The 12,272-nt window shown below is 42.9% G+C and overlaps 1 protein-coding gene across 1 annotated transcript in view; it reads left to right on the top strand.

Moving 5' to 3' along the window:
* cplane1 (ciliogenesis and planar polarity effector 1) overlaps positions 1–12,272 on the top strand; it is a 91,663-nt gene that overhangs the window by 39,508 nt on the left and 39,883 nt on the right. Inside the window, exons 27-32 of the mRNA XM_084324946.1 lie at positions 187–568; positions 1,358–1,893; positions 3,145–3,259; positions 4,338–4,420; positions 5,413–5,564; positions 9,181–9,251. Of these exons, the coding sequence (XP_084181072.1) occupies positions 187–568; positions 1,358–1,893; positions 3,145–3,259; positions 4,338–4,420; positions 5,413–5,564; positions 9,181–9,251 (1,339 nt within the window). The remainder of the gene's footprint in view (positions 1–186; positions 569–1,357; positions 1,894–3,144; positions 3,260–4,337; positions 4,421–5,412; positions 5,565–9,180; positions 9,252–12,272) is intronic.

The following is a 12,272-nucleotide window of genomic DNA, read 5'->3' on the forward strand; positions in this document are numbered from 1 at the left end:
CTTTGAGATGTGCACTAAGTAGTGTTACTTTGGTTTGGTTTCCAATACAACATGATCATTCTAAACATGATCACTTTTATACAATACTGATTTAAAAGGAGACGCTGTGGACAAATATGATAGCTATGAAACACTATATCAGAAGAATTGTCATAAGTCCATTCTATTGTGTCTGTTCTTCATCAGTAAGAGAGCGCCGGACGGGGCTGCAGACGGTAGAACCGCCGTTCAGACGGACACGATGATCCGGGAGGAGCCTGGTTCCGGTCCGGACCGGCGGAGTGACCCGGACCAGCCCTCTCTGCCCGTCGTGGGCACCTGGGAGTTTGAGCTGGAAGACGAGGAGTACCTGCGCTTCCTGGAGCTGTTCCTCAGCTACGTGCTGGAGAGGGACGGCGCTGACGGAGGAGACCCAGGCCGCGACCCTCCCCTGCTCAGGGGCTTCTGTTCCCAGCTGAGAGAGAGGGAGCTGCACTCCCTCAGCTTCGACGTGCTCACCACCCTGAGACGCAGGCAGAGGGACGGCCGCCATGCCGCCGCGAGGAGGCAGGGGGCCATCGACGCCAAGGTAATTAAAGGGATAATTCTAGATTTTTGGAACCTGAGCCTTATTTCCTACTACTAGAGTCCTTTCTCAGCACAGTCCTTTCATGCTATTCTAGCTGCAGATATTTAGCCACAAACTAATGCAAAGTCAATTTCGGTGAGCTTCAGTCAGCTTGTACAGACAGGAAGTCGACCCCATTGACTTTGCATTGGTTTGTGGCTAATTATCCGCAGCTACAATTGTGTTGAGAATGGTAAATGGACTGCATTTATATAGCGCTTTTATCCAAAGCGCCCCAAGCGCTTTATAACTATTGCCTCACATTCACACTATGGTGAAGGCAACCATGCAAGGTGCCGACCTGCTCATCAGGAGCAGTTAGGGGGTTCAGGACACTTCGACGTGCTGCCAGGAGGAGCCGGAATCAAACCGGGAACCTTCTGATTACGAGGCGACACCTCTACCCCCTGAGCCTCTGTTGCGCCCAAAGACTACTGATAAACATCATCATTGATAGGAGTAGGAGTAGGAAATATGGCTAGGGTTCCAAAAATCCGAACTATCCCTTTAAAAACAAAAGGTATTGTCAATGGTTGCTATGGAACCCACAATTATTTAGTTGGGTCCACAAGGCTTCCTCTATCTTCCTCTTATTTTGTGGTTCAAAAACATCTATTACATTGATGTTTGATCTATAGATTGCTACTAGCTAGCAGCATAAATTCCCAATGTTAAATTTCCCATATCAGACAGTCCCACTGGCCCCAGCTGCTATTGTGGCATTGACCCCTCCATGTTTTCTGCTCCTAGAGCGATGCCCCAGTCTTCAGAGCCGGCCACTGCTACAACCAAGTCCAAGAGGGTTCAACACCTGAACCTTCACCTTCCTTAGTCCGCAGCGAAGCCCCGATATCCAGAGCCAGCCTGTCGGTCACCTCCCTCCCCGGCCTGACCTCCGGGAAGCAGCAGGGGCTGTTCGGCCTCCGGCGGCAGGCCGGCCACGCCCCAGGGCCTGGAGCTAAGGCAGGCCACTGGGGCTCCGATCCTAGCCCGGTTCAGAGCTCTTTCCTCTGGGAGCATCCGTCGGAGAGCCGGGCGTTCGGCTCCCTGGTTTCCACGGAGGTGGAACTCCAGCATGGCCTGGACGCCGGACTGGAGGCCCGGTTCCCCGAGCTGGGTCGGCTGCTGGAGTGGATGGTGCGCTGGGCTGATAAGAGGGTGCTGCTGGCCCACCCCAGCAGGAGGAAGGAGAAGGAGAGAGGGGTGGCTGGAGGAGGAGGAGTAGTGATGCGGGTTAAAGCCTCGGCACCTGCTGTCCTCACAGCCCTCTGCATGCTGGAGCACAGGTCAGTGTTTCCCAAAGGAAGGCTGTAGGAGTTCTCATGTCATTTAGGTGTCAAGTTCAAGTTTGTTTTTATTTGTCAGAACAAAATACAGGATACTTTATAATGAAATGCTTGTTTCTTATGAGCCCCTAAGAGTGTGCTACATACAGTAAAGAGAAAGTAAGTAAAAAATTAAGAAGTGTAACAGAAGTACAATATACAATACAGAGTAAAATACAGTCTACAGTGTTTCCCATATGTGCTAAGATTATTTGTGGGTCAGTTAATGGATAATACACAACAAGATAAAATAATGCACGACCTGGGGGCTAATTGCCCCACGAGGCTAAGCTTACGTGATGTGCATTATTTTTCTATATCTCGGAGTGTGTGGCCACTTGCCAAAGACAAACTAACATTTCAACTATACAATATTTCTTTATTTATTCTTTGCTCACTGCTAACTTTCATTATAGTCGCTCTGCGCCACCTTAGCAACAGCTTGACAACCACCTGTCACTTGACTGATGTGAGTGACAATGACCCAGAAAGCTAACTTTTTGCTAGCAAGCCTTTCTGTCAATAACATTCCCTATGTTTTTTTTTCTTTTTCTTTTTTATCAATTTTTTTTTTTTTTTCTATTTACACACAACACAATACAGTAACAACAATATACACAAGACATCACAGGACAGTACCACATTGCCTATGGTTAAGAGAAGTTTGCCTTCCAGGCTTTTCTGCCAGAAAGCCAAACAAGCGCATTCATTTTTACAGTGCTTCCCACAGGTTCTTAGGTTATTTGTGTTAGGGGCAGACTGATGTGGGTCAGATACATTTAGGTCAGTTGTGATTAATGTCTGTACATTTAGTTTAGTTTTTAGTTTACTCAGTTTATTTGATCAGGGACCGTGCATATCAATAAACAGTTATACATTTATAAATTAATACAAATAAAAAACTGTAAATATGCCAACATTAGCAGGGTTGCTCGTTTTCAGTTGTAGTCCCTGGGCTAGATGTTTAAGCCAGAAAGAAACAGAAAAATAGAAGGACATTAAAGCTAATATAAAAACAATTTAAAACATATTCTGTACATTCACATTCAGCATGAGAAGGACTGTTTCATAGTTACTGTTGGTGCCTCCTTGATATTTCATATGATATCAACCACCAGTATATATGAGCAAATACTATTGGTAATTGTGGATTAGAGAGGATTCTGTATAGAAGTCTCTATATAAAGGTGTGTATGGATGGAAACCCTGTAGGTATACTGGTGCTCTGCTGGGAACAGACCAGTACGGCGCTCAGCCCCAGGCTCCAGGGAGACAATGGACCGTGGCTCCAGTCCTGCAACCTGAGGTTACACCATGTCTCTCTACTGTATGTCCCTACACCTCTCCTCCTCTTCTCACCTCCCCTCCCTCTCTTCTCTATCCAACCCTCCTCTCCTCCTCTCTCGCCTCCTCCTCTCCCCTCCCTCTCTCCTCTATCCAACCCTCCTCTCCTCTCCTCCTCTCTCCTCTCCTCTTCTCCTCCATCTTTCCTCTATCCAACCATCCTCTCCTCCTCTCCAGTTGTCCTCTCCTCCTCCTCCCCTCCCTCTCTCCTCTATCCAACCCTCCTATCCTATCCTCCCCTCTCTCCTCTCCCCTCCCTCTCTCCTCTATCCAACCACCCTCTCCTCCTCTCCAGTCGTCCTCTCCTCCTCTTCTCTCCTACCTCTCTCCTCTATCCAACCCTCCCCTTCTCCTCTCCAGTCCTCCTCTCTCCTCTCCCCCCTCGTCTCCCTCTCTCCTCTCCCCTCTCCCCTCCCTCAAACCTCTATCCAACCCTCATCTCCTCCTCTCCAGTCCTCCTCTCTCCTCTTCTCCTCTCCATCGTTCCTCTATCCAACCCTCATCTCCTCCTCTTCTCCCCTACAGGAATATATTTATGTTTTCATGTATTTATTTGGTTAGGTATATTTCAGTACTAATAAAATGTTGCTTTGATATGAAAGAAATCCTGAGAGAACTAATGTTGTACATTGTACAAGGAACCCTCTAACCTGGTGCAACATATAATCCTCAATCATTCATTCATTCATTCATTCATTCATTCATTCATTCATTCATTCATTCATTCATTCATTCATTCATTCATTCATTCATTCATTCATTCATTCATTCAGTCTTTATTTAATCTCAAAGGATCATTGAGAGCAAGCTTTCATTTACATTGACATTGAGAAACACAAAACATAATACAAAAATAAATATATATATATATATATAAACGGAAAGTAAATCAATGCAGACTTTGGTGAAGTGGTTAAATTAAACTTTAACTGACTAATATATACTAATATTTAGTTTTAAAGTGCATTGCAAAACATTCCATGCAAAACATTCCAATCAGTCAATTTACCTCTCATCCTAAATGCAGTATAACATGTAAAGTAATATGAAATGTGCTGCAGGTGGTTTGGAGGCTGGAGAGAGAGAGCAGCTTGGGTACAGACCACCCTGCTTCAGTCCTGCCTGACCCCCACACACAGTCCTGGTGAGAAATCTGTCTGTCTGTCTGTCTGTCTGTCTGTCTGTCTGTCTGTCTGTCTGTCTGTCTGTCCGTCCGTCCGTCCGTCCGTCCGTCATCCACACTGGATTTTGGTTGCCACGCCTCTTTTCTGGGGTAAAACAACTCAAAGAAGAAAAAGGAATTAGATGGTGTTTGTTCATAAACTACAACTTTAGGACAAAACACAGGGATATAAATCACGCCAAAGACTATCAATGCCCAGAAATAGTCATTATGTCCTTGGTAAGCATACTATAGACGGTTAAGCCTGTGCTTTGGCGCAGAACCGTTACACAGAGGCACAAGGATGAGCATGTGAGAATATGTTTCACATCAGTACAGGAAGTATTTTTGGAGAATTCATTTCCAGAATTTTCCATTGCCTTTCATGAGGACAATAACAACAGCTTCAAATGCTGCCACCAAGACTATTGCAGGGGGTCAGCACAGAGACACTACTGCAGGGGGTCAGCACAGAGACACTACTGCAGGGGGTCAGCACAGAGACGCTACTGCAGGGGGTCAGCACAGAGACACTACTGCAGGGGGTCAGCACAGAGACACTACTGCAGGGGGTTAGCACAGAGACACTACTGCAGGGGGTCAGCACAGAGACACTACTGCAGGGGGTCAGCACAGAGACACTACTGCAGGGGGTCAGCACAGAGACACTACTGCAGGGGGTCAGCACAGAGACTACTGCAGGGGGTCAGCACAGAGACTACTGCAGGGGTATCTATGTTCTTGTCCGACTCTGGAGAAGACGGTAAGCACATTTCCCATAATGTTAACGTGCCTCTTTAAGGTTAGGGTGAGGTTTTTAAACTACTTTTTAAGTGGAAATTATGATGAGATCTGGTGTTGCTGATTGTCACCAAAATCACCAAAAGACCTGTAGCTATGAACCTGCAACCCTGCTGTCACAAACCTCTGTCCTTCTGTCGGTCTAATGAATGTAATGTTGTGTTTCCCTGCAGTGGCTCTCATACAGAAGGAGCAGAGGAAGAGACGTCTCAGAGAAGAACACAACCCTGCGACCAGGAACCAGCGGCCTTCCAGTCTGAAATAACACCAGGCTCACGGTCCCTCTCACCCCAAAACCAGCTGGGCCTGATCTCTGATAAAGAAGGTATCATATGAGATCATGGTGTTTCTCTTATATACTGTATATAATATATATATATAATATATATATATATATATATGTAACGGATGGTACCGCGAAGCGCAGTCACGATGGACTTCCAATGTTGTGAAGTGGCTGGGGTGAGTAGCGGTGCTATGGGTTAAACTCACTCTCATCCTCAAAAGACACATAGACACGTTACAAAGCAGTGAATTCACCTCTTGGTATAGCGGTCTGTGCTGTAGCCCGCGGTGCGGCAGACCACGGGTTCGAAACTCCCTCGGGGCATCGAAGTTTGAGGTGACGATGTCACAACCGATACATATATATTATATATTTCTGTATTTATTTATTTGTATTGATAAAGAAGGTACCATATGATATCATATATATATAATATATATATATATATATATTAGTGGTGGGACTCCATATTGAATTAATTCAAGACTTTATACTTAATTAATCGAAATTAATCGCATATCAATATTTGATGCGAAAAGCAACAGTTTTCAATTAAAATAAAAGTTGGTATACGAGTGAATCAATGAATATACATTATACATACGTTTAAGCAGCAAAATCCTGTAGTAGCTACTACACAGATCAATGTAATTTGTGCAGCAATTTTAGGAATAATATATATATAGCGCAAAGGACCTTTTGTAAACTCAAGCACTTTCGAGGTAAAAGTAAAACGCAGTACTTTCAAGTACATTCCAGAACAGTTGACCATTAAAAAAAAAAAAAAAACTCATGATTGATTGATTGACTGAAATTGATTGATCTCAATTTCTATTTTTTATTTTTTTTATGAACAAACCAGACTAAAAAAAGTAATTTGCGATTTATTATACTTTATACTTATACCACAGGCATGAGTCTGGTCTCCTTTGAAAGGTAACATTCTTTCACAATAAAGACAAAATCATCATGCGATTAAATGCATCAATTTTCTTTTACTTTTAATTCTTTCTGTAGTTAATTAATCGAAATTAATGCGATAAAGTCCCAGCCCTATATATATATATTATATATATATATATATTTATTGATAAAGAAGTGTGTATATCTTTTTATTATTATTTATATATATTTATTTATTTATTGATAAAGAAGTCATATGATATCATGGTGTTTCCCTGGTAAATATATATATTTATTCATGTCTTTATTTTATAATTTGTATACTATTATGTACTGTTTTCCTGAGACCTGGGGCCATACTTCTTAGAGTAAGATCTAGGATCAGTGCTCTCAGGCCACGTGATCATAACCGTAACCCCTTTTAACTGCTCCAGTGGAGCAGCCCAGTGGCCTCACAAAGCCCTTTCAAATTGGAAGTACTGATCTTGGGTTAGCTCCAGTTTGTTAGTTTGAAGGTAATGAAGACGTTCCCAGAACTCATCCCAGAACTGATCCCTGAACCCGGATACGTATATTTAAGCATTACATCACACGCAGGAGTGGTTTGTGACCAATAAACCATGCCTAGGGGTGGTTGTTAGGCCCGAGGCGCAGCCGAGGGTCGTTAGACCCCCCTAGGCATGGTTTATTGGTCACAAATCACGACTGCACGTGGTGTAAAGCTTTTATACAACTGCCAGATTCATCCAACCTTATTTCTATACAATAAACACACATTAATCGAAGATTTATTGAAAAAACCATCCGCCAGAAAAAGTAGTTCCCACAACTCCATGTGGAAGCAGCTTGAAGTGCATCCAACCAAACTAACACATCCAACTGTGTATTATTGGAATGATTGAGAGAAGTTGCCTCATGTGGAAGCAGCTTGAAGTGCATCCAACCAACTAACACATCCAACTGTGTATTATTGGAATGATTGATTGAAAATTTATTAAAACGTTTTCTTTGCCCTATAGGAAAAAAACGTTTTCTTCGCCCTATTTTTTTATTTATTTCTTTTAGCCTAAACTTAACCAGTTGGAAACCAGGGGTACAGTAATAAAATTAGCAATCAACCAATCAATCAATTCAATAGACCATGCTCACTTAAAACAGCGCTGCTTCTCTCTCAGTCTGACTCCCCCGCTGTTGCAGACAGGAGTGTGTGTGTGTGTGTGTGCGTGTGTGTGTGTGTGTGTGTGTGTGTCACAGTGTGTGTGTGCGTGTGTGTATGTGTGTGTGTGTGTGTGTGTGTGTGTGTGTGTGTATGTGTGTGTGTGTGTTTGTGGGTACGCCAGCGTCGGACAGTGTGAGAGAGAACGCTGCAAGAAAGTAGGAAGGAAGAAATTTAAATCAATCAATTAATCTATCAATCAATCCGCGATTTTTCTTTTGTTCTAGATTGAGTCAAGACCCATCAATTACATCATCCAACATTGTTTAAAATACTAACACATTCCCCTTGACAGAATCGCTTCATATTTAGTCGTTATGGTGCTTTCAACATAACCATTTGATCTCCGCGATCCTGTTTTCTCCCGGAGTGAGCCGGGGAGGGTTATGTGATTTGGTTGTGGGCGGGTCCTGAGCCCAGGACCGTGGATTGTTACCAATAAAGACGTGTGAATGGCCAATCAGAATCGAGAAATTTGCATGCCATTGTATAATGTGATATAAAGACTACTTGGATCACATTAAATATATTTGTGGTGAACAGATGATACTTTTCTTTACGTTGTAACATTTGCAGCCACGTGTGACCTCTGCTGAATGAACTGTCACAGTGGGAAGCATTCCACCATGAACTTACTGAATATTTTTTTTATTTCAGAGGGAATACACAGTTTCAGTGGAGTTGCGTTGCTAAGGGAACAGCTTGGACCCAAGTTTATTTCCTGTCAACTATTGATATATGAGTCACATTCCTATGCAGAGTTGCCTCTACACCTGTACATCACCAGCCTGATCTCGCTTAAAATATGTAAATAAAGTACTAATCGACCACATAGGAAAAAGGTACATATTGTACGTTATGTTATAGCCATATGTAATATATTGACGTATTTACGAAAATGTACAATGTGTACATGTACGTATTACAAATAAGTACATACAGTATATTACATATTCAAAGAACGTAACATTTTCAGAAAATGTTTGAGCTCCCCTGCTGGTGAGCAAAACCCGGTGCGCTCGCATGCGAGGCAAGTGCCTTTACCTCAAGACTACCAAAACCATAACCCCATATCTTAACCATAACAGTTAAATGTTTAAACAAACCTTCATCATAGTATTGTTGTGTGTGTATCAGGGTGGGTGGGTGGTTTAGTAGTGGTGAGAGCACTCGTGACAATCATTGTTGGTTCAATTCCTGGTCGCAGTGTTTGTTTTGGACTTTTGCCGATACGTAATGTGAATATATTACTTATACAAGATGTAAATGTATTACTTATGGCTATAAAATAACATACAGTATGTACCTTTTTTCGTGTGGTCAATTAGTACTTTATTTAAGTTTTCTGATGAGACCGTGTTGACGTCACACACTGCAAAACAGCTCTGTACCCAAGTGTCTTATTAACAGAAAAGTAGGAGTGTGAATATTAACAAACACTGCAACAGGAGCTGATCTCTGGTCTGTTTAGAATGTGTATGTTGGAACATTTTAAATGGTCTGTAGAAAGTGATATACAGACTGTATTTGTCACAGACATCTGCCCCAGATCCCAGTACTCCCTCTCTGATGGAACCATCTCTGAACAGATCTGCTCTCTTGACCTGGTGAGTATATACTGTAGATCATTACAGAGACTAGGGATGGCCGATACCGATATCACTATCTGATACTATGCTCATATACTCATACTTGTAAAACTTCATTAATTTTAACACTTTAACTGCCAGAAGACGTGTTGCAGCGTCCTTCCCGGCCATGCTCAAGTTGCCGAAGGACACTTTACAGCGTCTTTAATATCAATATTTCAAAAATCTGTGATCAGATTCATATTTCCCCTCCGCTGGCCTGAGATCCACCAGGAGGACCCACTGAGCTCTCTGGCGGTTCAGGAGCGCCATCTGGTGGCCGATCGGCGCAATCGCCAAACAGGAAGTGCTGTGGAGGTTGTGCTGTTCGGCCATATTACTTCCGGGCACTCGGTTTGGCTCCCGGCACTCTGGCTCGTCACAATACATAGCGATCCATTGCCAATAACTCGATACACAACATGATTTGGACGTATATACCATTATACAACCTGGAAATGGACCGGGTAAATCGACATCCCATAATGGTAAAATGTCTACTCTACGCTGATCGCCCAACGGCGCAAGGAGACTGGGGTGAGTTTTAGCGTGTAGTATTACCGTCTTCGATTCTAACTGCTATGATCAACATTTGACCCACATTAGATGATTGGTATAACGCTGCCCACGGAATTATAAACGGCCCCTCGCCCATCCGGTCAACATCAGATGACGTGTAGTAACTTCTAGAAGTACGTCTAGTTGGAATTTTTTATATCGCGCCGATTGCCATCAAGCTGTATTGCATCATCAATATAATGCATTTGGGGCTATAGATCACGTTCTGGAGAAAGCTGCAGAAAGAGATGAAAACATACTTATACATTAGACCATACTTTAGTATGAATATGTGAATGAAAAAGTTTAACGTTGCTTCACCCTGAACAATACATATAGGACTTTGAATGGGCCCTAATAATGGCAATCTAGCAATATGATTTAAAAAGTTATAGCCCTGCAAAGAAGGGGAACTTATCCATGTTAAATATAGCTGGCAATCCACAGTCATTTTCCGGATTTCTGGCCGGCACCCAAAGTGTTAAAGCTCTTGATGAGCTCTATCAAATGGTAAAAAGATAAGTTCACTATAAATTTAACTTTTTCAAATAAAGGCTGAAAACAAAGGAGTAAGTGGAAACCTTCAATTGAGTTTGGCGCAAAAAAGGCGTAAGTGCATTGAGCTTGGTGCACAAAAGTGTAGGTCAAGTGGATTTACGCCTTTAGTGCAATGACAATTCATACAAGAGCTGCACTTAAGGCCTTTAGTGCAGAAAAATTGCGCACTTTAGGCAAAGAAGACAAAAGTACACTGCAGAACAAGTCTTACTGCATATAATTGGAGAATTTGATATACCCACAGATGATGAAGTGAAAAACATTATTCTAATGGTGAGGAAATGGCTGTATAATTGCAACATTGAGTATTAAATGATAAATCTTGAAAACAAATATTGACCAAATGCATAATTTTCTCATGCTGATTGTTATCTATCTAGATAGCACTAGCTTCTAACTAAACAGCTATCAATATTTTGTTTACCATACAACATAGCTGTCAACATTGGGATTTAAAAAAACGGGATATTTCGCCCCGCCCAGCCCCCTCCCAATGTAGTCTCCTCCCCCTCGTATGTATATTATATATATATATTGTCTGCACTGCGCAGCCGTGGAATCGCGAGGCCATAGATTTAGAATAGATAGAAAGGGCACATTGTGGTGTATCATAATTAATTTGTTGAATACAATAGTATTTTTATAACGTTGACACAAATTTAAGAATATTTACACTAAGTTCTCTTTTACCTCTTAATTTAATTCATTCATTCATTAATTTAATTGTAGGCACTGTTTATATTGTACATAGTCCTGTGTGTTGTATATTGTGTCCTATGTTACTTTTGTGTTTATTGTCTCTTTCTATATACACCGTGGGAAGGGGGGCACGTAATTTAATTTTATACTGGCACATGGGTAAGCAATGGATTATGGGTAAATGCAACGTTAAATAGGGTGACCAAACGTCCTCTCTTATGGAAATGTCCGGGTTTCATTGTTTTTCAGTTTCAGTTTCACGGCCCTTTGCGAGCATCTGAAGGCTCGGGACTGCATTTTTCGCCGAACATATAAATTACAGAATTAAAGCGCCATTCGTTGCCGTTCGAATGCCATCTGAATCGCCAAAATCCGTGCCTCGGTTCTCGAGTTACATGCCGATAAGGCGGCGTCTATATTAATCCCAGCCGAAGAGTGCGTCGCGTTTCTCTGATTGGCCATGACGCCCATGTGACCGCGGCAGCGCGAGAGAGCGGCAGTGCGGAAATAGGCTGCATCCTCCACGTCAAGAACCGACCAACCGGACCGCAGGCTCCACAGCACGGCGGCGTACCAGTTGAGCTAAGCGTCGATGGAAAAACAGCTGGGATTAGGGCTACATAATGCCGCAAGCTCTGCCGCTGCCGCGGGGCGTGTCGCGGCCAATCAGGGAAAATGCGGAAGCACTCGGCAGCACTCTTCGGCTGGGATTAAAGAATGGGCGATAAGGCGTGCGACTTTTTACGCGGCGCGCCAGATTATCACCCCGGACTCCCGGAGAAGCATGCAGATGTAGAGCCGCAGAGCCAGCGACGCTCTCAGGGCCGCGCTCTGACGGCCGCGCTGTGAGGGCCGCTCAGCAGCGCCACCCACCCAATGGCTGAATTGGAGTATTACACTGTGCGGGCACAGCTGTGAGATCCGCGCGAGGCCAGAGGATGTACATACTGTATGAGTAAATTAACTACTTTTGCTCACACAATATCTTGAATGAATGCGTTTATTTATTTCGAACATAAATTGAAAATAAATAATAATAAAAAAACAAGTAATAAACAGATTAAAAAACAAACAAGCAGGAGTAGGATGAAGTGTAAACGTATGTATTCCTACCCCCTTGATTGATTGATTGAAAACTTTATTAACAGATTGCAGAATGGGTACAAATACAGTAAGGCTCAATAC

This window comes from Notolepis coatsorum (assembly GCF_963971535.1).
Source record: "Notolepis coatsorum genome assembly, chromosome: 11".
Lineage (NCBI taxonomy): Eukaryota > Metazoa > Chordata > Actinopteri > Aulopiformes > Paralepididae > Notolepis > Notolepis coatsorum.